Source organism: Rhinatrema bivittatum, chromosome 9, assembly GCF_901001135.1.
Source record: "Rhinatrema bivittatum chromosome 9, aRhiBiv1.1, whole genome shotgun sequence".
Lineage (NCBI taxonomy): Eukaryota > Metazoa > Chordata > Amphibia > Gymnophiona > Rhinatrematidae > Rhinatrema > Rhinatrema bivittatum.
In genome coordinates, this window is record NC_042623.1 from 126,736,429 (window position 1) to 126,761,937 (window position 25,509).

The window sequence follows — 25,509 nt, forward strand, 5'->3', positions numbered from 1 at the left end:
CCACTATTTTACAGATGTTGTCTGCAGCCATACGGCCCGGTATAAAACCGGCCTAATCCGGATGAATAATATGGACAATAAAACCATTCAACCAGGTAGCTAAGATCTTCGCGAAATCCTCAGGTCTAAATTAATCAAAGATATGGGACAATAAGAACCGCAAACGGAAGGATCACAACCCAGTTTAGCCAGGATCATAATACCTGCTAAATTAGAGGTGGGTAACAAAGCTCCCCCATTTCTCAAAAGAGTTGAACATCCTAGTCAGGGGTGGTATTAAATTTTTCTGCAAATTTCTGATGGTTACACATCACATTTCTATCAAGCCCAGGTGACTTCCCTGGATTTAGGGACTTTATAGCTATAGAAAAACTTCCAACTCAGATATCTCCACCTAGTATATCCCTCTGCGAATCAGATAAAACAGGGAAGGATACACTCCCCAGAAAATTATTTATTTCCTCAGAGGAAATGGCAGCATTTGGCCTATACAAATACAAATAAAATTGTAAAAAACAAGTCTAGCACTCCATCAATTGCTGATATTCTGAGGAGGATAGTGGCCGCTTATGTAAAGACTAAGCGTCTAATCTGAGCCATTGGCACCCGCTTCTCATCCTCTTAATTTCTTTACATAAGAGGCTCTAGAGAAGTTTTTCATGTACTATAGCTTTTAAGCAGTCCCAGACCACCACCGTGGCTACTTCACCATTATCATTAAGGGCTAAATCTTGGATATCAGCACAGGCTTCATCTTCCAAGGTAGATAAATTTAACCACCAATACCTGGGACCCTGGTCATATCTCAAGAAGGAAATTGTGAGCCACACAGAAGTGTGATCAGACCATGTCGCTGACTTAATATCAGTTTCCTATTGATAACCCCCTTACCAACCAAAAAAATGTCTAAACGTGAATAAGATTAATGGGGACATGAAAAAAAAATGTGAAGTTCCTAGATTTAGGATTACAAGACCTCCAGACATTTATCAATCATATTCCCCTGAGACATCAATAGTTTTAAGGTATCCCTAAAATGATGGGGCTCATAAGTGCGGCTCAAGGAGTTATCCAAAACAGAATTCAGAGTCTCATTAAAATCTCCCCCCATAATTAGGAGCATAAATGCTAACTAAAGTTCCCCACCTATGATAAGAATAATATATCTCCCCCCAGGATCAGAAAAGCAGGATTTATACTCGAAAATGACATCCTTACTTATCAAAATACCTACCCCAGCATACTTTGCTAAATGAGAGCTAGCCACCCAATATCTGGATGGAAATCTATCAGAGCGCATCAAAACTTCCTATCTGCGCTTTAGATGCATCTCTTGTATGAACACTATTGCAGCTTGGAGCCTGTCTAATTCTTTGTAAAGGAGATGTCGCTTTCTAAAAGTATTTAGGCCCTTTACATTCAATGATACAGTCTTAAATGAAGTCATGAGAGACAGAGAAAAGAGAACAAAGAACTATAATACCCAAAGACCTATACTGCCCTTCAGCTACACAGTAAACCTCTTTCCCCTCTACATGAAGAAAACAAAAAACCTACAAAGAGTATCCTCCTTAATCCCCCACCAACCCAATTAAAAAACCATGTGATGACAAGAACTATATAGCAAAGGTGCTCCAGTAGATCCATATTACAGAAAACAACCCAACTCCCTACCCCCCAAACCTCCCCCCCTTTCAAGATTTGCTGATACAAAACCGCAAATCCAGAATAACCATAAGAGGAACAGTCATGTGAAGATACTAGCTTCTCCATCAAGCAAGTCATGTAGGCACAACAGAGAGCGCTACAATATAGAACATTAGGAATATATATTGACTCTGAAAACAAAAAACTAAACACAAATAAAAGGTCAAAGACCCATAAGAGAGTATGTTACCAGAAAAAGCAAAATACAATAAAAACAGCACCAGCCACCCTTCCAAAGTCAATCGAGACTATGTCCCAATCTGAAGAAATATCCAGAGTAAATACATCTACAATTGATCCTCAGTTATTTGTCACGAGTTGGCAAGTCCGTCCCTGGAGGAGACGACGTATTTCAAGGCCTACTTCCACCTCTGATCCACCAGCCACCACGTTTCTCAGGGTCAGTTTTGCAGCCCTCATCTAGTTTTGCATAGGAATATTTGCGAAAATTAACTGATTTTTTTCACCATTTCTAGATAATGGAGGTCAAGGCTGGTAAGTAGAATAAATTATAGCTGGAAGATGCCTAAGATATCATATAGATTAGCCCGCTTAATGGAGGAGCTCGATCCCAAGCCTCTAATCACCTCGATAATGTCATTTCCTCCGGTGAACATCAAATCTGGGCCCTATTGCCTTAAGTGTTATACAAAGATGTGATACATGCTATAACACAGGGAAAGGATTATGTGTTGCACCCTCACATTTCAGCACCCCTAAGGACCATTTGTGAGACTGCAAATTAATTTTGTGATGACACAAGTGTTATAGTGAAAGTACATTTTAACTGATGCATGTATTTCACTGGTTGGCTAGAAGCAATCCCTTCAGTTAGAAATGATGCTGTCACAGTTGCAAAGAAACTCCTGAAAAATGGTCATAACAAGGTCTGAGATTCCAGAGGCTACTAAAAGTGACATTTCACAGTTCAAGTAATGGAAGTTGGGAAAGGACTGAGGATAAAAACTACAGTACCATTGCCCTTACAGACCCCAGGCCTCAGGCATTTTGAATATTTAAATCAAGTTTTGAAAAATAAACTGGCCAAACTCATAAGACTTCTTTTAAATGGCCTTAATGTCCTTTCTCTGGCCCTTATGAGCAAAATAAATATGCCAAATTGCAAGCATGGATTTACTCCTCACAAGATTCTCATGGGAAGACTCATAAGAACATAAGAAATTGCTATGCTGGGTCAGACCAAGGGTCCATCAAGCCCAGCATCCTGTTTCCAACAGAGGCCAAACCAGGCCACAATAACCTGGCAAGTACCCAAACACTAAAAAGATCCCATGCTACTGATGCAATTAATAGCAGTGGCTATTCCCTAAGTAAACTTGATTAACAGCCATTAATGGACTTCTCCTCCAAGAACTTATCCAAACCTTTTTTGAACCCAGCTACACTAACTGCACTAACCACATCCTCTGGCAACAAATTCCAGAGCTTTATTGTGCGTTGAGTAAAAAAGAATTTTCTCCGATTAGTCTTAAAATGTGCTACTGTCTAACTTCATGAAATGCCCCCTAGTCCTTCTATTATTTGAAAGTGTAAATAACCGAGTCACATCTACTCGTTCAAGGCCTTTCATGATCTTATTTATTTATTGTTTTTCTTGACCGACCATCAGAGATATCATGCCGGTTTACATGTAACAGGGGATAACGAAGAAGGAAATGAGCAGTTACAAAAAACAGGGTCAAGAGGAACTGGGAGGTGCACGAGGAAACTGCACCTAAAGGGAAAGAACAGGCATGACAGAGAAGGCAAACTTAACTACACAGTAGCAAATTTAAATATACAATAGTAAAGATAAATACACGATACGAGTCCCAAACTTAGGTTGGGATGTAAATGCACAGGAAGAAGGGGGAATGTAGGACGAAAAAAGAGGTTAGGTAGACCAAGTATAGCCAGAGTGTAGAAAAGAAAGTGCGACAACTGTATATATTACCGAATATAGCATGAAATTAAGTTGGAGGGTAGAAAGCCAAAAGGCATAGGAGATGCTTTACGACACAATATACAACACAATATACATGACAATCTTTTAAAGATTCAAAGTTTTAAATATTTTGAGCAGAATTTCCCTACAAGTACATTGAAAGTGTCCCTTCCTCCCTCTCTCCCTGCTCCCCTGGCCAGTCTCCTTTCACTTTGCCTTCTCAGGTCCCCCAGCTCCTTCACCTTCCACTACCTCTCCCGTTCCCTGCTGGGCTCAACCTCTTTCACGCCCAGAGTTTGACTCCTTTCTCAGTATTGCCCCTTACATAGGTTTCCTCTTTTTCGTGCACATATGCATCCCCTCATACAGGCTTCCTTCTCTGTTGCATATACCCACCCCTCACACAGGCTCAGGGGCAGATCGGGCATCCCCCCCGATAGGCTCTAGTCATGCTCTAGTCATGTGGTCTGCCGAGCACGGCGTGACAGAGCCGTGCTCGGCAGACCACGTGGTATCTCCTGGGTGGCGAATCCCCGGGCCGGTCGTCATCGGGATCCGCCTCTGCACAGTCTCCCTTCTTTCTCTCACGCACACACCCACTCCTCACACAGGCTCCCTTTCTCTCTCACACACCTCTGCATATTGGCTCCCAGCATGCAGTCTTAAACACATATCGCTACACACAGCCTATCACACAAACAACCACTACAAACAGACTCACTGGGGCCTGCACTTTCCTCATCACCGCAAGTGGGATGAGGTCCACTCCAAATTCTGTGCAGGAACTGGAATTTCTGCACAGTAGAGCAGAATTCTCCCAGGACTACCTAGTGAAGGCCCAAGAACTGCAAGACTGAAAGTGGTCATCAATTAGAAGCTATCAAGTCCAACGCCAAGATGTTATTCATGTTGGCACCATTGAATATTACACATCACTTCCAATGTTAGCGACACCCACAAAGTGGAGTAAAAGTAATTATCCAACTTACCCTTTGTCTAAAGTCTGCATCTGCATTTGGATTCAGCCCTAGCAGAGCTTGCTCATCCATTTCAGCTGCTATACTTTATGTTTCTTATCTTTCAAAATATGTTTGCCTTCTTCTCCTTCAAAAGAGATAAACATCTGCCAAAAAAAAAAAAAATAGAAAATGCAAAATTGAGAATAGCATTTTTAAGCACAATATATATATAGTAGCAGAATTCTATAGCTCAAGCACCATTACCTCCACCCTGATCAAACTTGTAACATGCACTAAGGGATAGAAATTAGTATGATAGAGAGATGTTTTTATAAGTATACATTAATTCATTATAAAGATGACTAAGACCACTCAAAGACCAAACAGTTTATTTTGGAGGTAATATGAAGTTGCAGACCTATAAAATTGCAACATATTTCCTAGAAATCATGCACTGCCTCATGAAAAAGGGATACTAGTGAATTATTAGCATTAGGCTAATCCAATTCTATATTTCATATCACAATGTAAACCACACTATAAAAAGGACACTTGCTCACATATACTTAATACTCCTTTAAAGATTATATGTAAGTAACTTGGAATTAGGATTTAACTTAAAACCTACCAACACAGTAGGATGAGAGCTGTAGATAAAATAGCCTTACATAGCAAACACAGTGAGGGCAATCACAAAGGGAAAATAAGATTTCATGTTGGGGTCAACTTGGTAGCATTGCCAAGATGATGACCTGGGTTTGATGCTCAAGTCAGATTCACTGCTCCCTAGGGTGACTAGGGATGCTGCACAGGCAGCATTCACAGCCCCTGGGAGAATAGGCACTTAGTCACCATACCACAATGACACCTAATGGCAGAATTTAAGGTCTAGATTAGTCAGGTTCCCGAAGACGAAGTGATCTGAGGCCTCCAACCAAAGGAGGTCATTGTAATGGCTGAGCTAGGAGGTGAATGTAAAAGCTTTCCAGGACACCGATTAATTCTATTCAGCCAGATTCTACCACTTCCACATGTAAAAATGTTATTACTAATGTAAATACCTATACCTAATGTTATTCTCTCCCTTTTCTTCTCTCCTCCCAGTTCTATTACCTTGTTATTTGTAACTGCTTCCTTCTACACAAATAGGTTATTGAATTGTTCACAGTACACCCCTGTTATATGTAAACCGGCATGATGTGTTTGCAACATGAATGCCGGTATATAAAAATTTTAAATAAATAAATAAATAAAATATGAGAAACAACCTGAGAAGTTGCAGATGAAGACATGGCTCTACACTCTAATTGAGGCTATTTGTGAAGAAGCTGAAGGTCCAAAGGAGGAGGAGGAGGAGGAAAACTACAAGGCCAAAAATTAATTACAAAAAAAAAAAAAAAAAGTTAACATGTTCTTTTATTGTTCCATTAGAAAGATATAAAGAGATACAAGGTTTTGTACTGTTACTGAAGTGTTTAATATCAAATCAATGCTCTGATTACCATTAACATTAAACAAGGTCCAGAAAACAGCAAAAAAATAAATAAAATAAATTAAGCAAGCTAACTGCGAGATATCAATACTGAATTTTGCTATGAGGAAGACCTGGGTTCAATTCTGCTCTTCAGGCCAGCAGGGGATCCCAGGCATTGCTCATCAAGAACACCAAAGGACCAGTCTTAAGGGGCACACTTTTTGGATTCAAGAGGAAACAGACATCTGGCTCCCGGTCAAGTGTGAGCTAGATAGAGAGAATGGAGATATTAGATGGGATACACCTGGCTGCTCACAAATGAAGGCTAATGGAGCCATGTCCCATATCCTAGTTATAATTATGCTAGAAGTCCAAAGCAAGAGAAAACTGTCAAGCCACGTAAAATAATTATACTAGCCACATCACATTATAGTAAGAAAGCTACTGTGCATTCACGTGGTCCATGAACAGGGATTTGTTTCAGATGGAGTACATCATCACCCCACAAATCTTTAAATGTAGATGTAGTGTGTGCTCAGTGGTTTTCATGTGTTTTTAAATTAGATAAAATGCTTTATTTATTCTTTGACGTTAACTCCAGAATGTTGTGTTCGATTTATCAAGCTGTATTCGGCAACAGAAATGCACTTTTGTCTAAGCGTTTGCTTAAAATGGGCTGAAATCTACAGTGATGACCTGTGGCTGCCAGCATTCTAAACATCTGTCCTGAAAATGAAGACTGAGGAAACAAATGGGTTACTTTTAAGGCATTAACCAGAAAACAATTATTGGAGAGAATATAACTAAAGTAACCTTTTAAACACTTAATAAGCAAGGTTATAGCCCCATGACCAAACTGTCACCGCATATGCCAAAAGGCAACGGATTTGGCACATTGCCCGAATGTTTAGTTTGCATATTTCACATGATGTTAATATATTCGCTTCACAAGTGCCGAAGATTTCTCCTTGTTCTGCAAAACCGCGAGCGCTGCCATCACGGGAGGCCGCTCTATATTCCCAGCCAGAGACCAGCGGCGGGTCCCAGCTCGGCAATGGAGGCAATTCCCTCAGGGAGCACGGCCCAGGAGCCCAACAACTACGTTCCCCACCCAGCGGCGATAGCAACAAGCCTGCCCAGCTAAGAAAAAGAAAAAAAAAGAAAATTGTCCTACTTATACCTTCCCATTTACTCCATCACCGCTTCCCTCCCTCTGGCTAAGACAGTTACAGCACACTGAAGCTCACTGCTCTAACAGTCCATCCACACACGAGCAAGAAGCGGAACCTTTGTGGGCTGGAGACACCAGGGCCGCGCTTCCTGCGCACGTGCTCCTGCGTGGCGAGCCGGCCCCGCAAGCCTATAAACACAAGCAGAGTTTCCCTTCAGTCCACCCGTCTGCTTCCTGTACCGGAAGCGCGCACGGCTTGGAGCTAGAGCCACCGGAAGTAAAATGTTAGTGTCTGCCGGCGCTCCCGAGACCACTAATGATATATATTATGGAGGATAAGGCATTATCTTCAGGAAAATAAAACAACTAGCCTGCCAGTTATGACAACGTACAGGAAGAATAAGCTTTCTTTAGGTGCCGTTTCTGGGAGAACGGCGTCATAGCTGTATAGTTGCCCATTTGCTGACAATGGATTTTGGTGGAGAATATATGCTATTCAGTACTTAAACATGAATAAAACATATGTGACCATTCTGAAAGAGCAGCTGGACCTGGTGGTGGGGGTGTCACTATATGTTAAGGATAGTACAGAGTGAAGTAGAATAAAAGGTTCGCAGGAAACAAACTGCACTCACAGGGGCAGAGGAACAATCATGCGCATAAAAAAGTGCATCCAAAGTGGACACACAGCCACCTCTCCTGGGCGTTCAATGCAATAGACAAATAAGCTTCTGTGCATCCCTAGCACTCTGCCTCAGCACTACGAAGTGGCTGTGCATATACAATAGCCTAGCCAGAATTTAGCTCCCCTCCCCCCGGACTGTTCCCAATTGGTTCTTTTCAATGACAAATGTCAGTGAAAGGACCAATCCCCTTTCAGGGCCTCTGAAAGGGGACTGGTCCTTTCACTGGTATGTGACAGTAAATGGACCAATCAGTAATAAGTAAAGCAGTGAATACATTAATATTAAGTGCCTTGTGTTTGCAAGTTAGTCCCAGTTAGTGCCAGAAGGGACAAAGGGGAAAAAGTTGGACTCAATCAGTGAGAAGTGACTTTACCCCATTTTGCCTTCTATATACTGAGAAGTAATTCCACTGAATTAAAATCAGTGTTTTGAGCCAGTGTTACTGTTTGGTGAATAGTCAAAAGACATTAAGCGGGACAATTAAACCTTTTTTTTTTTTTTACCAATCCAGGCAAAAAACCAGACTTTTAAATGAGATTCCAAATTCAGACAAACTTGTTATGCTTGGCTGACCATGGGCCTACTCCGCAGCCATCCACACTCACCTGAAACTCAGGGTAGTGGCCAGAACACCGACACCGTCATGCTCCCCCCGATGCAGATGCGGCAGGCCACCATGCTTGAGAGACCACGCCGTTGGTTGTTTGAAACATTTTCAGGGCGATGCAATATCGTGCACTCAGGCTAGCGCACAGGTTAGCCCACGGTTGGATGCACGTTTTGGACATGTGTCCATAACCCCTGATGCATTAAGGGAATCAGCGCGTCCAAACCAGCGTGTAGCTAATAGTGCTCTTCACATGTAAATGCCATGTTGATGAGGCTATTAGCTAGTACCCCCAATGTAAAAAAAAAGTGCGCCTGACTTGCACATTTTATCCTCAAAAATTAATACCTGCCACGGAGCCGGCATTAAGTCTTAAAGCACCCCAAAACCTGAACAGAAAAGCAAAAAATACTGCTTTTCTGTGGTTTCTCCAACGTAATATCATTGCAATACTAAGTAGGAGGAACCATAGAAAGCAGTAACATGAAAGAAAAAAAAAGTCTTATTGGCAATGGCAATCAGTTTAGGAAAACGGATGCTCAATTTACAAGCTTCCATTTTCTTAACCTCTGGCTGTGCACGAGTTAGGAAAATGGATGCTCATAAAATTGAGCGCCCATTTTCCTAACCTGCACACAGTCACGTTTCTTGGGCGCCCAACGCCATGGATGTGCTAGGGACACACAATTTATCCCTAGCACATCCTTTTTAGCGTGGCAGCTCATTTGCCTATTGCATCAAGCGCCCAAGAGAGATGAATGTGAGTGCGGTAAAAAATAGACACCCAGTTTGGATGCCCGTTTTTTACGTGCATTTTATTGCATCAGCCTTTTTGCGCATTAGCACGCATCCCATTGGAAGATGACAAGTCCCAAGGTGTTATGAAACCACTATATGATGGAAGGAGCAATCAGATAGGAGTTAGCAATCTGTAATCTCTCAGATATCGTCTTGCTAAAGAGTTAGCAATCTGTAATAAATCTGCTGTTAGTTAGACTGCGGAGTTAGCAATCTATTGTGAAAGCTCTGTGTTAGAGCTGGTGTTAGCAATCTGTTATATCTGTTAAGAATCTGAGATAGTAGTGGTGAATCCTTGGGCCGGTGGCAGATGACCATGCCCCCGGGAGGATATCCCGAGAGGAACCACCAGCTAGGCTTGATTATGGAGACAGACACACATAGTTCTTTTATTAAACAGGTTTTGGAAACCACCAGAGGAGGCAGTAGTGAGCTGATATGCCTGGCAGGGCTGTAGTCCCTCAGGCACTGGAACTGCGATCCAGGATGGCTGAGCTGTTGAGAAACTGTAGAAAGTTAGTAGGTAGTGTACACAAGGTTCATGAACAGAACTAGATGACAAAATTCACATAAGGTCTCAAGGAAGCTCAGGAGCTGGAAAGGTTTAGGCCCTCGAGGAGCGAATACCTGTTTCCAGGGAAAGCTCTGAGAGAGCGATGGTAACTCACAATTATTTGTAGCAGCGATAGCTTCCAGGCAGTAGAGAATCTTCAGAATGTCCAGGAACACGGGCCCTCCTGATTCTAAACTCCAGCAAAACAGAGTTGCTACTGATTTCACACAACCCAAACACCCACCCACCTAGCCTTGCACAACCCACATCTTTAAACATGGAGCTCTCTGCAGACGTCAGGAATCTAGGAGCATGGCTTGACAACCAACTTAACCTAAAAAAATTCATAAACACAACCACCAGGGATTGCTTCTTTAAACTACAGGTCCTAAAGAAGCTAAAGCCACTCCTTCACTTCAATGACTTTCGCCTCGTTCTACAATCCATTATTTTTTCGAAACTTGATTACTGCAACTCAATCCTACTTGGCCTCCCCTCCAACAGCATCAAACCTCTACAGATGATACAAAACGCCGCAGCCAGAATCCTAACTAACACTAATAGAAGAGACCATATTACCCCCATCCTGAGCAACCTCCACTGGCTACCCATCAAACAGAGAATCCTATATAAAACCTTAACCATTATTCATAAAGCAATTCATAACGTCGCACCTATATCTCTACAAACTCAACTTCGTCCACATTTATCTTCCAGACCCATCAGAAGCGCCTACAAAGGCACATTAGTCGCAGCTCCAGCTAAATCAACTCTAAGAAAAAGAGCACTCTCAACTGTGGGACCACACCAATGGAATGCGCTCCCACCAGACCTACGACTCGAACCCAGTCTACCAGAGTTCAAAAAAAGGTTAAAAACCTGGCTCTTCAGGCAAGCGTTCCAATTCCCAGAGTGTAACTAGGCACCTCCTCCTGACTTTCAGCTCCAACCATTGCAGGGTGTCACTAACACCTTGACACTTAATTTATGTACTTGCTTATTCGCAATGTTTATTTAACAGTCATTAATCACATACTATATAACTGTATACTTGTAGACTATATATGCTACTAAAGTTCCTTGTAAAAAGTTGAACACACATACTGTTTCAAAACACGAATAATGTTAATTGTTATTTGTTAAATGTTATTGTTACTTTCAATGTTCCTTGTAATAAGCCCAGGTCGGACCGCCCCAACCAGGGTTAATTTGTTTATTGTAAACCGGATTGATTTGTATTGTATACAGGAATTCCGGTATATAAAAAATTAAAATAAATAAATAAATAAATAAATAAATAAATAAAAAGCTCCGGGTCTTCTGGATTTCACTGGAAAAGCGGATAGGAGCCGCCAGTGGTACAGCAGTCTTTAAAGTTACCTCCTGTAACTGACCTTCTTGTTTAGAAGCTGTGCCTTGTATCTTCTGTGTGTGTAGCTGATGAAATGCTGCAGTAAGTTTCTCCAAAGTTTCTTGCTGCTCTGAGATGCGTTGGGCCAGGCCCAGAATAGCCTGCAATGCAGAGAGATGTGCCGGATCTATGGGGTAAACAACATCCAAGGTTTGTGCCGGATCTATGGGGTAAACAACATCCAAGGTTTGAGCCAGATCCACTGGAGTAACAACATCCCATAATTAAGCCAGATCCACTGGAGTTAGCAATCTGTTATGAAACCGCTATCTGATGGGAGGAGCAATCAGATAGGAGTTAGCAATCTATATATAGAAACATAGAAATGATGGCAGAAGAAGACCAAACGGCCCATCCAGTCTGCCCAGCAAGCTTCGCACTTTTTTTTCTTCTCATACTTATCTGTTACTCTTGGCTCTTAGTAACCCTTTGGTTCTATTTCCCTTCCACCCCCACCATTAATGCAAAGAGTAGTGTTGGAGCCGCATCTAAGTGAAATATCTAGCTTAGTTAGGGGTAGTAACCGCCGCAATAAGCAAGCTACACCCATGCTTATTTGTTTACTCAGACTATGTGATTCAGTCCTTGTTGGTTGTTGTCTGTATATAGATCCACTTTTCTTCATTCCCCCCTGCCGTTGAAGCAGAGAGCTATGCTGGATATACACGAAGTATCAGACTTTCTCCCCTGCCGTTGAAGCAGAGAGCTATGCTGGATATGCACGAAGTATCAGACTTTCTCCCCTGCCATTGAAGCAGAGAGCTATGCTGGATATGCACGAAGTATCAGACTTTCTTCCCTGCCGTTGAAGCAGAGAGCTATGCTGGATATGCACGAGTATCAGACTTTCTCCCCTGCCGTTGAAGCAGAGAGCTATGCTGGTAATGCATTGAAAGTGAAGTATCAGGCTTATTTGGTTTGGGGTAGTAACTGCCGTAACAAGCAAGCTACTCCCCGTTTTTTGTGAATGCAAATCTTTTTCCACATTTCCTCTTGCCGTTGAAGCTTGGAGCAATGTTGGAGTCGCATTAACCGTGTGTATGTTTATTGAATAAGGGTATTATCTCCAGGCAGTAGCCGTCATTCCAGCGAGCCACCCACTCTTCATTCACGTCCTCTAGACTTTATGGATCCACAGTGTTTATCCCACGCCCCTTTGAAGTCCTTCACAGTTCTGGTCTTCACCACTTCCTCCGGAAGGGCATTCCAGGCATCCACCACCCTCTCCGTGAAGAAATACTTCCTGACATTAGTTCTGAGTCTTCCTCCCTGGGCTTCAAATCGTGACCCCTGGTTCTGCTGATTTTTTTCCGACGGAAAAGGTTTGTCGTTGTCTTTGGATCGTTAAGACCTTTCAAGTATTTGAAAGTCTGTATCATATCACCTCTGCTCCTCCTTTCCTCCAGGGTGTACATATTTAGATTCTTCAATCTCTCCTCATATCTGAATATCTCAGATATCCTCTTGCTAAGGAGTTAGCAATCTGTAATAAATCTGCTGTTAGTTAGACTGCGGAGTTAGCAATCTATTGTGAAAGCTCTGTGTTAGAGCTGGTGTTAGCAATCTGTTATATCTGTTAAGAATCTGAGATAGTAGTGGTGAATCCCTGGGCTGGTGGCAGATGACCACGCCCCTGAGAGGATATCCCGAGAGGGACCACCAGCTAGTCTTGAGTATGGAGACAGACACACACAGTTCTTTTATTAAACAGGTTTTGGAAACCACCAGAGGTGGCAGTAGTGAGCTGATATGCTTGGCAGGGCTGTAGTCCCTCAGGCACTGGAACCACGATCCAGGATGGCTGAGCTGTTGAGAAACTGTAGAAAGTGAGTAGGTAGTGTAGACAAGGTTCATGAACAGAACTAGATGACAAAACTCACATAAGGTCTCAAGGAAGCTCAGGAGCTGGAAAGGTTTAGCACGAGGAGCGAGTACCTGTTTCCAGGGAAAGCTCTGAGAGAGCGATGGTAACTCACAATTGTTTGTAGCAGCGATAGCTTCCAGGCAGTAGAGAATCTTCAGAATGTTCAGGAACATGGGCCCTCGAGGAGCGAGTACCGGTTCCTATCTGTAATCTGAAAGTAAAGAAAAGAGCGAGGAGCGGGTACCTCTGGTAAGTCCGAGGAGGCAGAGTAGCCTGGGAGTAAAGCCGAAGCAATCCTCTTGCTAACTCAGTTAGATAGTGAATTAGAGACCTATAAATATTGGAAGCGGATGACATCATCTCAGGGGGACGCCCCTGAGGTTCGCGCCCTTGCTGGTAATTCAATCAGAGCGCGTGCGCCCTAGGTCATTAGGCAACATGGCGGATCTGCAATGTCCAGCCGGTCTGGGGACGCCGGAGGGAGACGGCATGGAGACGCCGCGGTAGCCAGCCATCCATCCATCCGACCCGGAGGGAGTCGCCACAGAGGTAAAGAAGGTGGAGTGAAGGCGTCGAGCAGCGACGGACGCAACACAAGGCCTGACAAATGTCATTACATTCCTCAGTATCAAGCTGGACTCCACGGCATGGAATCCAGACTCCCACAGGACAAGCTGATGAATTTGGCAAGCTATCAGACACAGAATTCCAAAAGAAAGTCACACTGAAACACATGAGGTCATTGATTGGAAGCCTAGCTTTCGCAGTGCAGGTTATTCCAATGGGCAAGGTATTCTTGCAATGATTAATTTGAACCACTGTGGGGCTGACCCGCAAGCAAAATCACGCGCGAATCCACAAAACCCTGAGGGAAGACCTAACCATGTGGCTGAAGTTTCTAGAACACTCCAATGGAGTTTCAGCATGGCTTCCTAGACCAATCAGTAATAATGACCTGCAGTTGTATTCCGCTGCATCAGGGGGCATTGGATTCGGCATTTATTTTAAAGGCCCAGTGGCCAGCAAATTAGGTACACAGCGGGTTAACTAGGAATATTACTTTCCTTGAGCTCTTTCCCATTGTTGTTGTGGTCCACGTGTGGGGTGAGGCATTGAAACGTCATTAGGTAATTCTGAGGCCTGACAATTTGGCAGTCATACACTCTATAAACAAGCAGACATCTAAATGCCCCCTGGTGTTGGAGCTGCTAAGGGAATTTGTTCTAAGCTGTCTGTATAGAAATATTATAGCGCGAACCAAATGTGTTTCTGGGACGGGCAATGAAATAGCGGACTCTCTTTCTTGTTGCAAGTGGTCCCTATTCAGGAGGCAGGCACCACAGGAAAATTTGGTTGGGCAGGAGGTCCTGGAGCAGCTATGGTCCTTTGGAACCAAACTGCAAGTGAAATGCTGCGAAGGTCACTCGCTTCTTCCAAGTGGAATGCTTACACCAGAAACCATGACAAGGTGACAGCGTTCTTACATGATCGTGGCTGGAACAGGGGGAAGATTCCAGAGAGTCTATTGATCAGTTACATAGTGCAGGCAAAACTGCAAGGACTATCCAGGAACATGGTTTGCTCACATCTCGCAGCATACTTTGAAACTTAAGTATGGCAGTGCTGAAACTCAGTATTTTGCTGTAAAAAGGGTCATGCAAGGTTGGGCTAGGGAGGAGATCCCATGCCACAACACTTGCAGGCTGTTGACACACCAACTGCTGCAGCAAATTTGGTGCGCACTACCAGAAGTAGCGGCTGATGCATTCAAGACCACGCTGTTTACAGCTGCCTTCTCCCTGGTGTTTTTCGGTGCACTGCAAGTGAGTGAATTCACAGCACCATCTAGAAAATTAGTGGAGCTTAGGGGGCTACTTGCATCTGATGTAAGTAGCAGTGAGGATAAGATGACTTTGCTGTTAAGGCAGTCAAAGACCAAGCGACACAGGGTCAGATCATCACGTTGACAGCAGTGCTGAGTCTGATAACATGTCCGGTAAAAGCCTTGCCTAATGACTTAGCCCTCTGCAAACTGCCTGCTATTACTCTATTGTGACAGATCCTGTGTGACAAGGTACCAGTTTGCAGCAGTGTTTAAGAGTGTCATGATGGTGGCAGGTTTATTTTATTTATCTATTTATTTACAGGCCAATACAGTAAGGAAGCGTAAGGAAGAGTGTGCTAGTGCCGGGCGCACCCTCGTTTGCCACGCGCACAATTTGGTTTACATACCGCTCGATACAGTATTCAAATGAGACACAAATGCAAGCGGCGTCCAAAGTGCGTCCATGAAGCGGTAGGAGTGCGCAATCCATTTTACTGTATAGAGCGGTATACAGCGCCTATACAGTATCCTGGGTGCGCTGGTACCTGTCATTTCAAAATGTCATTTGAAATGTCATTCCACCAGGTAAGTGGATGGTTTTTTTCTCACGGCTTGGACGCCGTTTGTGGACCTTTGGACGTCTGGCCGGGCGCTAAAGGTCCATGAACGCCCGAAGTCGCGTCTTGGGCGTCCAGCTGGGCGCGCAAGGCAGCGGCTTGGACGCCGTTCGTGGACCTTCCCGCTGCCTTGAGCACTTTGGACTTCCGGCCGGGCGCTCAAGGTCCATGAACGCCCGAAGTCGTGTCTTGGGCGTCCAGCTGGGCGCTCAAGGCAGCGGCTTGGACGACGTTCGTGGACCTTCCCGCTGCCTTGAGCACTTTGAACGTCCAGCTGGGCGCTTAAGGCAGCGGAAAGATCCACGAACGGACGCCGAGACCTCTACTCTAACTCCTTTCTCATATCCAGCTGTGTCTGACCCCTGCTCTAACAATCCCTGTTCCATGCACAGGTGTACCCGACCTCTGCTCTAACTCCTATCTCGTATCCAGCTGTATCTGACCCCTGCTCTAACAATTCCTGTTCCATGCACAGGTGTACCCGACCTCTGCTCTAACTCTTATCTCGTATCCAGCTGTGTCTGACCCCTGCTCTAACAATCCCTGTTCCATGCACAGGTGTACCCGACCTCTGCTCTAACTCCTATCTCATATCCAGCTATGTCTGACCCCTGCTCTAACAATCCCTGTTCCATGCACAGGTGTACCCGACCTCTGCTCTAACTCCTATCTCATATCCAGCTGTGTCTGACCCCTGCTCTAACAATCCCTGTTCCATGCACAGGTGTACCCGACCTCTGCTCTAACTCCTATCTCATATCCAGCTGTGTCTGACCCCTGCTCTAACAATCCCTGTTCCATGCACAGGTGTACCTGACCTCTGCTCTAACTCCTATCTCGTATCCAGCTGTCTGACCCCTGCTCTAACAATCCCTGTTCCATGAACAGGTGTACCTGACCTCTGCTCTAACTCCTATCTCGTATCCAGCTGTCTGACCCCTGCTCTAACAATCCCTGTTCCATGCACAGGTGTACCCGACCTCTGCTCTAACTCCTATCTCATATCCAGCTATGTCTGACCCCTGCTCTAACAATCCCTGTTCCATGCACAGGTGTACCCGACCTCTGCTCTAACTCCTATCTCATATCCAGCTGTGTCTGACCCCTGCTCTAACAATCCCTGTTCCATGCACAGGTGTACCTGACCTCTGCTCTAACTCCTATCTCGTATCCAGCTGTCTGACCCCTGCTCTAACAATCCCTGTTCCATGAACAGGTGTACCCGACCTCTGCCTGTCCGATCCATTGTACCGTGGTATTCCATGTGCTCCTCTTCTGTTTGGTAGAGTTTCCCTTTGTATTCCATGTGATCTTCTTGTGTTCTATAGATTTTCTTGTATTCTATGTTCTCCTCTTGTATTCTATGTTCTCCTCTTCTGTTTCGGTTCAGTTTCCCTTTGTATTCCATGTGCTCCTCCTCCGGTTACTTTTCCCTTTCTTTTCCATCAGTATGCTCTGCATGTTCTCCTCATCCTTGGCAGTCATTCTGTTCTTGATTATGGCCACAGTATCAACACGTAAGTGACATGCAATCAATTGTGGAAAGGAAACGAACCAACATTTTTAATGAAAAAAATATATATATTTGCAAATGTAATTGTTAACTATGTACAAATAAAACTATTTACAATAACAGATTTCCATTTTGATAGGGGTGGGCATTGTGGGTGGGCGTTGGGAAAAAATGGGACGGACCATGCTATGGGGGAGGAGGAGGAGCATCGTCATTGACGATCCTCAGGCGGTGCCCGTCCTACAGGAGCCCGCGACATGGACAGCAGGGACTGAGCTCCAGCGATTGTTCGCAGGAGCTCAATTATTTCCTGCTGGCCAAGACGCAGATCGTGCAGGATCGTCACTGCCTGCACTGCCATTCCCGCCTGGGTGTCTAGGCGGCTGGTAATCTGTGCCAGGAGGTACAGCATAGAGTCCAGGCACCCCTCAATGTTTGAGGGCCCTTCCCCGGACACCTCGCCGCCCTCCGGCTGAAGACCCGCCCCAGGCAGCCCAGGAGAGCCAGGGCAGACAACGTCAAGGATGATGTCCTCCTCATCTCCCACGGCAGGTGGGGCAGGTGGGGCAGGAGAGAGTTGGGCCTGAAAATTAGGGGGGGGGGGGGGGGGGTTGGGTGTAACATTGGTGGTGGATGAATAACTGGGACAGGCAGGATAACAGAGGGGCGCTCGATAATGGGGGGGGGGGGGCGGGATAAAAGGGGGGGCTCCATTTCAGCCTCAGCCTCAGTCTCAGTCTCTGTTGATGTATCTGAAGAGAAAAAATTAAAGCGTTAACGCTGTCCCACATGAATTCATGCACAACAGTGTAAGGAGAACTTAGCAACATTTTAACCAGGAACATAACCTGTACCATTACAAAGAGTATGACATTTACATATGCACATTTCATTGGCGTGCCAAATGGCATAAAGTATGCCGATGCTATTAAAGGCTCACAGTGGCGTTGTTCGGGAGCAGCATATTCCTCCCCACTGCTGCTGTCATCCGTGCTGCTCTCTGAAAACAGAAATATTTAAATTTTCACAGCTGCGCACGCAAAGATCGAGAATGATACAAATATTAAATTTCTTAATGGCATTTCTTAAGAAGACCGTATCGCTTTCAGGTCAACCATGACATCTGTTAACTGCACGTACCGTCCGCTCTTCGGTGGGCCCGCAGGGCCCTCAGGTATTCCGGCTCCTCCTTCCGGATCCTGCGTGCCCGCTTCTTCAATGCCTCAACCTGGTGGTTATACAATAGAAAAAGGAAACAGAAGTTGAACAAAAATGTTTTGCTATTGAGGCAAAAATAAATTCAAACCAAACAAGTCTAATAAGTGAAGTGGGAAGTGTCATTTTTCCATTTGTCATCCCCATCCCAATACAAAACTAGTACCCAAATACTTCCAACAAGTCAATTCCCAGTTGTCCTATTGTGGCGCACAGCAATCCAAACAACCACCCAAATAAATGTAAATTACTTGGTTCAAACAAGTCAAGTGTCAGTTTCCCTGTTGTCACACACAGCAATACAAAACAAACCCACAAATAGATGTTATTTTACTTGTTGTTTTTCATGCATGTTACAAGATAAAAAGAAACAGAGGCCTATGAACTTACCTCCCTCGGAAAGGAAGCTTGGGCGTTGAATGTGGCCCTGAGCACCCGCCAGGCCTCGTCGGCCCTGTCCTGGTTCCGCGGGCGCCCAGGGCTGAAGAAAAAGTGGCGCTCATCCGCGGCTACTAGGTGTGCCAGCAGCCTGACATCACTGTCAGTGAAATTGGGCATCCACCCTCTCGGCATCCTGATAATCTTTTACAAAATGGCCGTCCGGGTGTGGCATTGCACATGCAAGCGCCCTGCCACCTGCTTCCAGCCCCGTTTAGGCGTACCTTTAATTCACCATGTTCCTACAGCGGAACTTTTCGGACGCTGAAGACTAGAATTAGGCGTCCCTTTGGTTCCCCCATGTCCCAATCGCTACAAACTTTACAGGTGCTCAAGCCTTGAATTAGGCGTACCTTTGGTTCGCCTAATTCCTACAGCGGAACTGTTCGGATGCTGAACCCAGAATTAGGCGTCCCTTTGGTTCCGCCATGTCCCTATCGCTACAAACTTTACAGGCGCTCAAACCTTGAATTTGGCGTACCTTTGGTTTGCCTAATTCCTACAGCGGAACTTTTTGGACGCTGAAGCCCAGAATCAGGCATCCCTATGGTTCCGCCATGTCCCTATCGCTACAAACTTTACAGGCGCTCAAGCCTTGAATTAGGTGTACCTTCGGTTCGCCATGTTCCTACAGCGGAACTTTTCAGGCATTCAAGGCTGAACATTGACGTTCCCGCCATTTTTGCCGCCTTTTTGGAAATGGAGTTTCCAATTGGTCAGAACTGGAGTTTACAATTGGTTTTGGAACTGGAGTTTCCTATTGGTCGGCACAGCATCATAATCCTACCATGAACGTGTATATAAGTCGCTTCTCGGAATGGAAAAGTCCCTTTCGAATTCATTTGGACTAGGTCACACCGTGTACAACTATTTCGTCTGATATCTTTCGGGAGATCGTCAAGGCTTTCAGCAGGTAAGCATAACAATGAACGCTTCTTTTTTTCTGGCGTACGCTGAAGGTAAGAATTTGGCGTCCCTTGTGTAGCTCCATGTGCCTATGCTACTCTTTTCTATGCGCTTAGGCTTCAGCGCACAAGGAGAAAGCCTAGAATCCGGCGTCCCTTGTGTAGCTCCGTGTACCTATGTTACTCTTTTCTATGCGCTTAGGCTTCGGCGCACAAGGAGGAAGCCTAGAATCCGGCGTCCCTTGTGTAGCTCCGTGTGCCTATGCTACTCTTTTCTATGTGCTTAGGCTTCGGTGCTCATGGAGGAAGCCTAGAATCCGGCGTCCCTTGTGTAGCTCCGTGTGCCTATGCTAAACTTTTCTATGCGCTTAGACTTGTGCGTTCATGCATGAAGAGTAGAATTTGGCATACCTTTGGTTCCACACTGGCCATGGACGTTGGAAAGTAAAATGGCTGACGAACAAGGACGTTCCCGCCTTTTTCTCGCTACCCTCCACGGCCTCAGTATCCATGGTGGAAGGTCTGTTTTTCATTTTCTTGTGTGCAATATTTTGTTCGCCTCTTCTTTCTGGTAATAATTTGTTAGTTTATGATTTTCACGGTGGGTGTTTGCTGTATGCGTGCCACTCCTCATGGCGGAGATTTTGATGTTTGTTATTTGCATTACCTGTATATGCCAGCCTCTTCTTTGCATTTATTGTGTTTTTGATGTTTGTTATTTCAATGTAACCTGGATATGTTTCCCTCTTCTTTGCATTTATTCTGTTTCTGATGTTTGTTACTTGCAGTACCTGTATATGTAACCCTTTTATTTGCATTTTTTCTGTTTTAGATGTTTGGTATTTAACTGTTACCTGTTTATGTCACCCTCTTCTTTGCATTTTTTCTGTTTTGGATGTTTCGGTTTAGACTCTTGGCTGTATGCTCTCCATTGCGCCCTGTACTTTTGTTGTCATTTGCTACATTTTCATCAGTCATTAACCCATTTTCCCCTTGTTATTTTCTCCGATTCAGACAATGATGCCCGGAAAACATAGCATTGCACGGGTGGAGGTGGAGCCCGGAGACCGGCAACCAGTAGTGGAATGCTCTTCTGGCTCTTGCTCGATGCTATACAGGGGCCTCAATATATTCTAGTATATTTTATTAGTACAGATTTAATCTCCATCGTGTTGTCCATTAATCACGTGCTCTTTTTTACCGTTCAGGTATAACTATGCCAGGAAAGTGCACTATCGCTGAGGTAGAGGAGCATGCCATCGAGCTGGAACATGAGGAAGGCACAAGTGCGAGCCAGCCATCCAGAAAGCGAACCCGTAATGCTCGCTTTACAGATGAAGAAACATAGAAACATAGAAACATAGAAATGACGGCAGAAGAAGACCAAACGGCCCATCCAGTCTGCCCAGCAAGCTTCACACATTTTTTCTCTCATACTTATCTGTTTCTCTTAGCTCTTGGTTCTATTTACCTTCCTCCCCCACCATTGAAATATCTAGCTTGATTAGTTAGGGGTAGTAGGGGTAGTAACCGCCGCAATAAGCAAGCTACACCCATGCTTATTTGTTTTACCCAGACTATGTTATACAGTCCTTATTGGTTGTTTTTCTTCTCCCCTGCTGTTGAAGCAGGGAGCTATGCTGGAAATGCGTGATGTATCAGTCTTCTCCCATGCCGTTGAAGCAGAGAGCCATGCTGAATATGCATCGAAAGTGAAGTATCAGACACATTTGGTTGGGGTAGTAACCGCCGTAACAAGCCAGCTACTCCCCGCTTTGTGAGTGCGAACCCTTTTTTCTTCTCCCCTGTCGTTGAAGCAGAGAACTATGCTGTATATGCATTGAAGGTGAAGTATCAGGCTTATTTGGTTTGGGGTAGTAGCCGCCGTAACAAGCCAGCTACTCCCCTCTTTGTGAGTGTAAATCCATTTTTCCACATTTCCTCTTGCTGTTGAAGCTTAGAGCGATGTTGGAGTCACAGTAAGCATGTGTATGTTTATTGAATAAGGGTATTGTCTCCATGCAGTAGCTGTCATTCTGGTGAGTCACCCACTCTTCATTGGCGGCCTCTTGACTTTATGGATCCACAGTGTTTATCCCACGCCCCTTTGAAGTCCTTCACAGTTCTGGTCTTCACCACATCCTCCGGAAGGGCATTCCAGGCGTCCACCACCCTCTCCGTGAAGAAATACTTCCTGACATTGGTTCTGAATCTTCCTCCCTGGAGCTTCAAATCGTGACCCCTGGTTCTGCTGATTTTTTTCCTACGGAACAGGTTTGTCATTGTCTTTGGATCATTAAACCTTTCAAGTATCTGAAAGTCTGTATCATATCACCTCTGCTCCTCCTTTCCTCCAGGGTGTACATATTTAGATTCTTCAATCTCTCCTCATACGTCATGCGATGAAGATCCTCCACCTTCCTGGTCGCCCTTCTCTGTACCGCTTCCATCTTGTCTTTGTCTTTTTGTAGATACGGTCTCCAGAACTGAACACAGTACTCCAGGTGAGGCCTCACCAAGGACCTGTACAAGGGAATAATCACTTCCCTTTTCTTACTCGATATTCCTCTCTCTATGCAGCCCAGCATTCTTCTGGCTTTTGCTATCGCCTTGTCGCATTGTTTCGCAGACTTCATATCGTTAGACACTATCACCCCAAGGTCCCTCTCCTGCTCCGTGCACATCAGCTTTTCCCCCCCATCGAATACAGTTCATTCGGATTTCCACTCCCCATATGCATGACTTTGCACTTCTTGGCATTGAATCTGAGCTGCCATATCTTCGACCACTCTTCCAGTTTCCTTAGATCCCGTCTCATTCTCTCCACTCCTTCCGGCGTGTCCACTCTGTTGCTGATCTTCGTGTCATCCGCAAAAAGACAAACCTTCCCTTCTATCCCGTCCGCAATGTCGCTCACAAAGATATTGAACAGGACAGGTCCCAACACCGATCCTTGCGGTACACCACTTAAAACTGCTCTCTCTTCAGAGAAGGTTCCATTTACCATCACACATTGTCTTCTGTCTGTCAGCCAATTTGCAATCCAGGTCACCACCTCGGCCCTCACTCCTAAGCTTCTCGTTTTATTCACCAGTCTCCTGTGCGGAACCGTATCAAAAGCTTTGCTGAAATCCAAGTATATGATATCAAGCGCTCTTCCTCGATCCAATTCCTTGGTTACCCAGTCAAAAAAGTTAATCAGATTTGTCTGACAGGATCTTCCCCTGGTGAATCCATGTTGCCTCTGGTCCATCAATTCTCCGGACTTTAGATAGTTCACTATTCTCTCTTTCAGCAGTGACTCCATTACTTTTCCCACCACCGAAGTGAGGCTAACCGGTCTGTAGTTGCCAGCCTCCTCCCTGTTCCCACTCTTGTGAAGCGGGACCACCACCGCTCTTCTCCAATCACTTGGCACCACTCCCATTTCTAGGGATCTACTGAACAGGTCACACAGCGGAGCTGCCAGAACATCTCTGAGAACCCCTTTTTGTACATATGCAATGATGGATGTGACATAAAAGGATACGGAGGCTAATTGCAAAAAATAACTTTTATTGAACATTTTAAGAATGGTTGACGGAACGATATGTTGAGGCCACTTCTCGGATTGCGCCTATCAATTCCGCCATACTTTCTCTAATTGTATTTACTTGAGCAGCCATACTTTCTCTCATTGTATTTACATGAGCAGCCATCATTTCCGCCATATTTTCTCTAATTGCATTTACTTGAGCAGCCATCCCAGCATTGAGGTCGGCTCTCAGCAACCGCACTTCCTGGAGGAGTTGCTCATTATGACAATCCTGATGCGAGGTTATTCCACTCAGAAATTGCTCGCTCAGGCTACAATGCCAAAAAGTGACAGTTCGAGGTCCGGCGCTACTGACGCAGTTTCCGGGATCAGTGGAGCGTCAGCCAGTAGCTGGGATGGTTCCGAGTCAAGAAATGTTTGCAGGGGTGCTGAATCCTGGGGTCCAGGGGAAATTCTGGTGCTTGGCTGAGAGAGACATCATACAGATTCAGTGTTACCATGTCCTCTGTGGACATCTGTTGGCTGGGGGAGTCTGCGCTCGACATCGGAAAGATGAATTCAGGGGTCTGGCTGGATTCATTGCTGTTAACATCGCCATCGCCCGTTGTTTCTGTGGATAAAGATATAGAAAGAGGTCACCGTCATTCCATAAGCTGGGAAGAGTTCATCGGAATTTATAGCAGTACCGTTGTCATACTAAATTTTAATATATATGTTATCGAACAAGAATTCTTATAACAGGAGAGACGTGACATATTTGCTAAATGCTATCAGATAGTATTGTCACAAGTATGGTGACGATAGGGCAATCAATGACGCACATTTAAATTACTGTGGGAAAAAGTTTAAACCTAGGAAAAAGAGCGATCACACATTGGTCGACCACTCGTGACCCAATAGAAATCCCTAAGCACTGGGGTAATATGCTCTCATATAGACGTCCCAGTTATGACCCGGGCAGCCACATTCTGTGCTAACTGATCACACGCAGTAAGCTATCCGGAAGCCCAATGTACAATGTATTTCAGTAATCCAAATGACTGAGCACCAAGGTTTGTACAATCATCCTAAAATATGTTGGGAGTAAAAGGGTTTTTAAAGGTAGAACCAGTTTAAGTTTATAAAAAGCAGTTTTCATGATATGACAGATGTTGTTTCATAGATAAATGGGAGTCTAAGAAGATTACCAAACTCGGAGGAAGTGACGTCACCCGACGGGATGGCTGCCTAAAGGCTTGAGCTCCGCTTCCCACTGATGAGAAATCGGTAAACATCTACTTTGCAAACTGCAGTTTTGCGGCGAAACCACTTAAAACTGAACAAAGAACACAGAGATCACCTCCGATGGTGGCCTGAAAGAAGATCACTGATCTCAAGCAGTTTTCTTTTACCGCCGCAGCCGACCTGCTCAAAGAAAATATGGCCGACCACGTGGAGCCAGAAGAAAGAGCTGACTCTCCTGCAACTGCGGAGGGTGGAGACACGCTCCGGCCAGCGGGGGAGTCTGAAATTACTTGAGCCGACTTCCAGAGATGGTTCGGAGAACTAAAAGAAGGGATGGGGACTCTAAAATGTGAGTTACAACAGATTGCTGCAGAGCTCCGTCGCAATTTCGCTGGTCTGGGCGAGCGGGTGGATACGTTAGAAACCCAGGCAGAGGAGCAGTGCACATCTATCACGACTATGCAAAAAGATATGGAGCACCTAAAACAAGGTATAAAAGACCAAGCGAGCTGGTTAGAAGACTTGGAGAACCGCTCTAGAAGGGGCAATTTAAGGTTCAGGGGGATACCGGAAGGGGAAAGCTATCAGGACTGTAACAGAGTTATACAAGATATTTGTGCCCAAATGCTGCAACCTCTGCAAGTGGATGAACCTGCCCCAGAAATAAAATTGGACAGAGCGCACAGAGCCCTTACTAAGCCCAGGGGCAATACTCCAAGAGATATTGTGGTGTGTTTTCACAACTATGCTCAAAAAGAAAAGATATTGCAACAAGCCAGGAATACGGAAGACTTTCAGTGGCATGGAGCCAAAGTAGAGATTTTCCAAGATACATCACTATCAAAAAACAGCGGGAATTTCGTGAAGTTTTGCAGATTTTGAGAGAAGGAAATTTTCGTTATAAGTGTTATTCCCATTTGGACTCCAATTTACGGTTCAGGGAGTCTCGTCATGGGTGAAAACAGTGGTGGAAGCATCACAACTGCTACAAGCTGCTGGTCTCATGAAATCATATACAGGATCCGACAATCCAAATGAGGCGGGAAGACTGGCGGGAGCTAC

At 44.8% G+C, this 25,509-nt stretch overlaps 1 protein-coding gene across 4 annotated transcripts in view; it reads right to left on the minus strand.

Annotated features, from left to right (window-relative positions):
• Positions 1–8,016, minus strand: part of XPOT (exportin for tRNA) — a 296,178-nt gene extending 288,162 nt beyond the window's left edge. Inside the window, exons 1-3 of one of the 4 annotated variants that reach the window (XM_029615693.1) lie at positions 7,266–7,497; positions 6,217–6,352; positions 4,642–4,775 (exon numbers count right to left, since the gene is read on the minus strand). In XM_029615693.1, the coding sequence (XP_029471553.1) occupies positions 4,642–4,701 (60 nt within the window). In that variant the 5' untranslated portion in view covers positions 4,702–4,775; positions 6,217–6,352; positions 7,266–7,497. Of the gene's footprint in view, positions 1–4,641; positions 4,776–6,216; positions 6,353–7,265; positions 7,500–7,891 lie in introns of those variants that run through there. The other 3 variants (XM_029615696.1, XM_029615695.1, XM_029615692.1) reach the window with 3 other exon arrangements.
• Between the last annotated feature and the right edge of the window lie 17,493 nt (positions 8,017–25,509).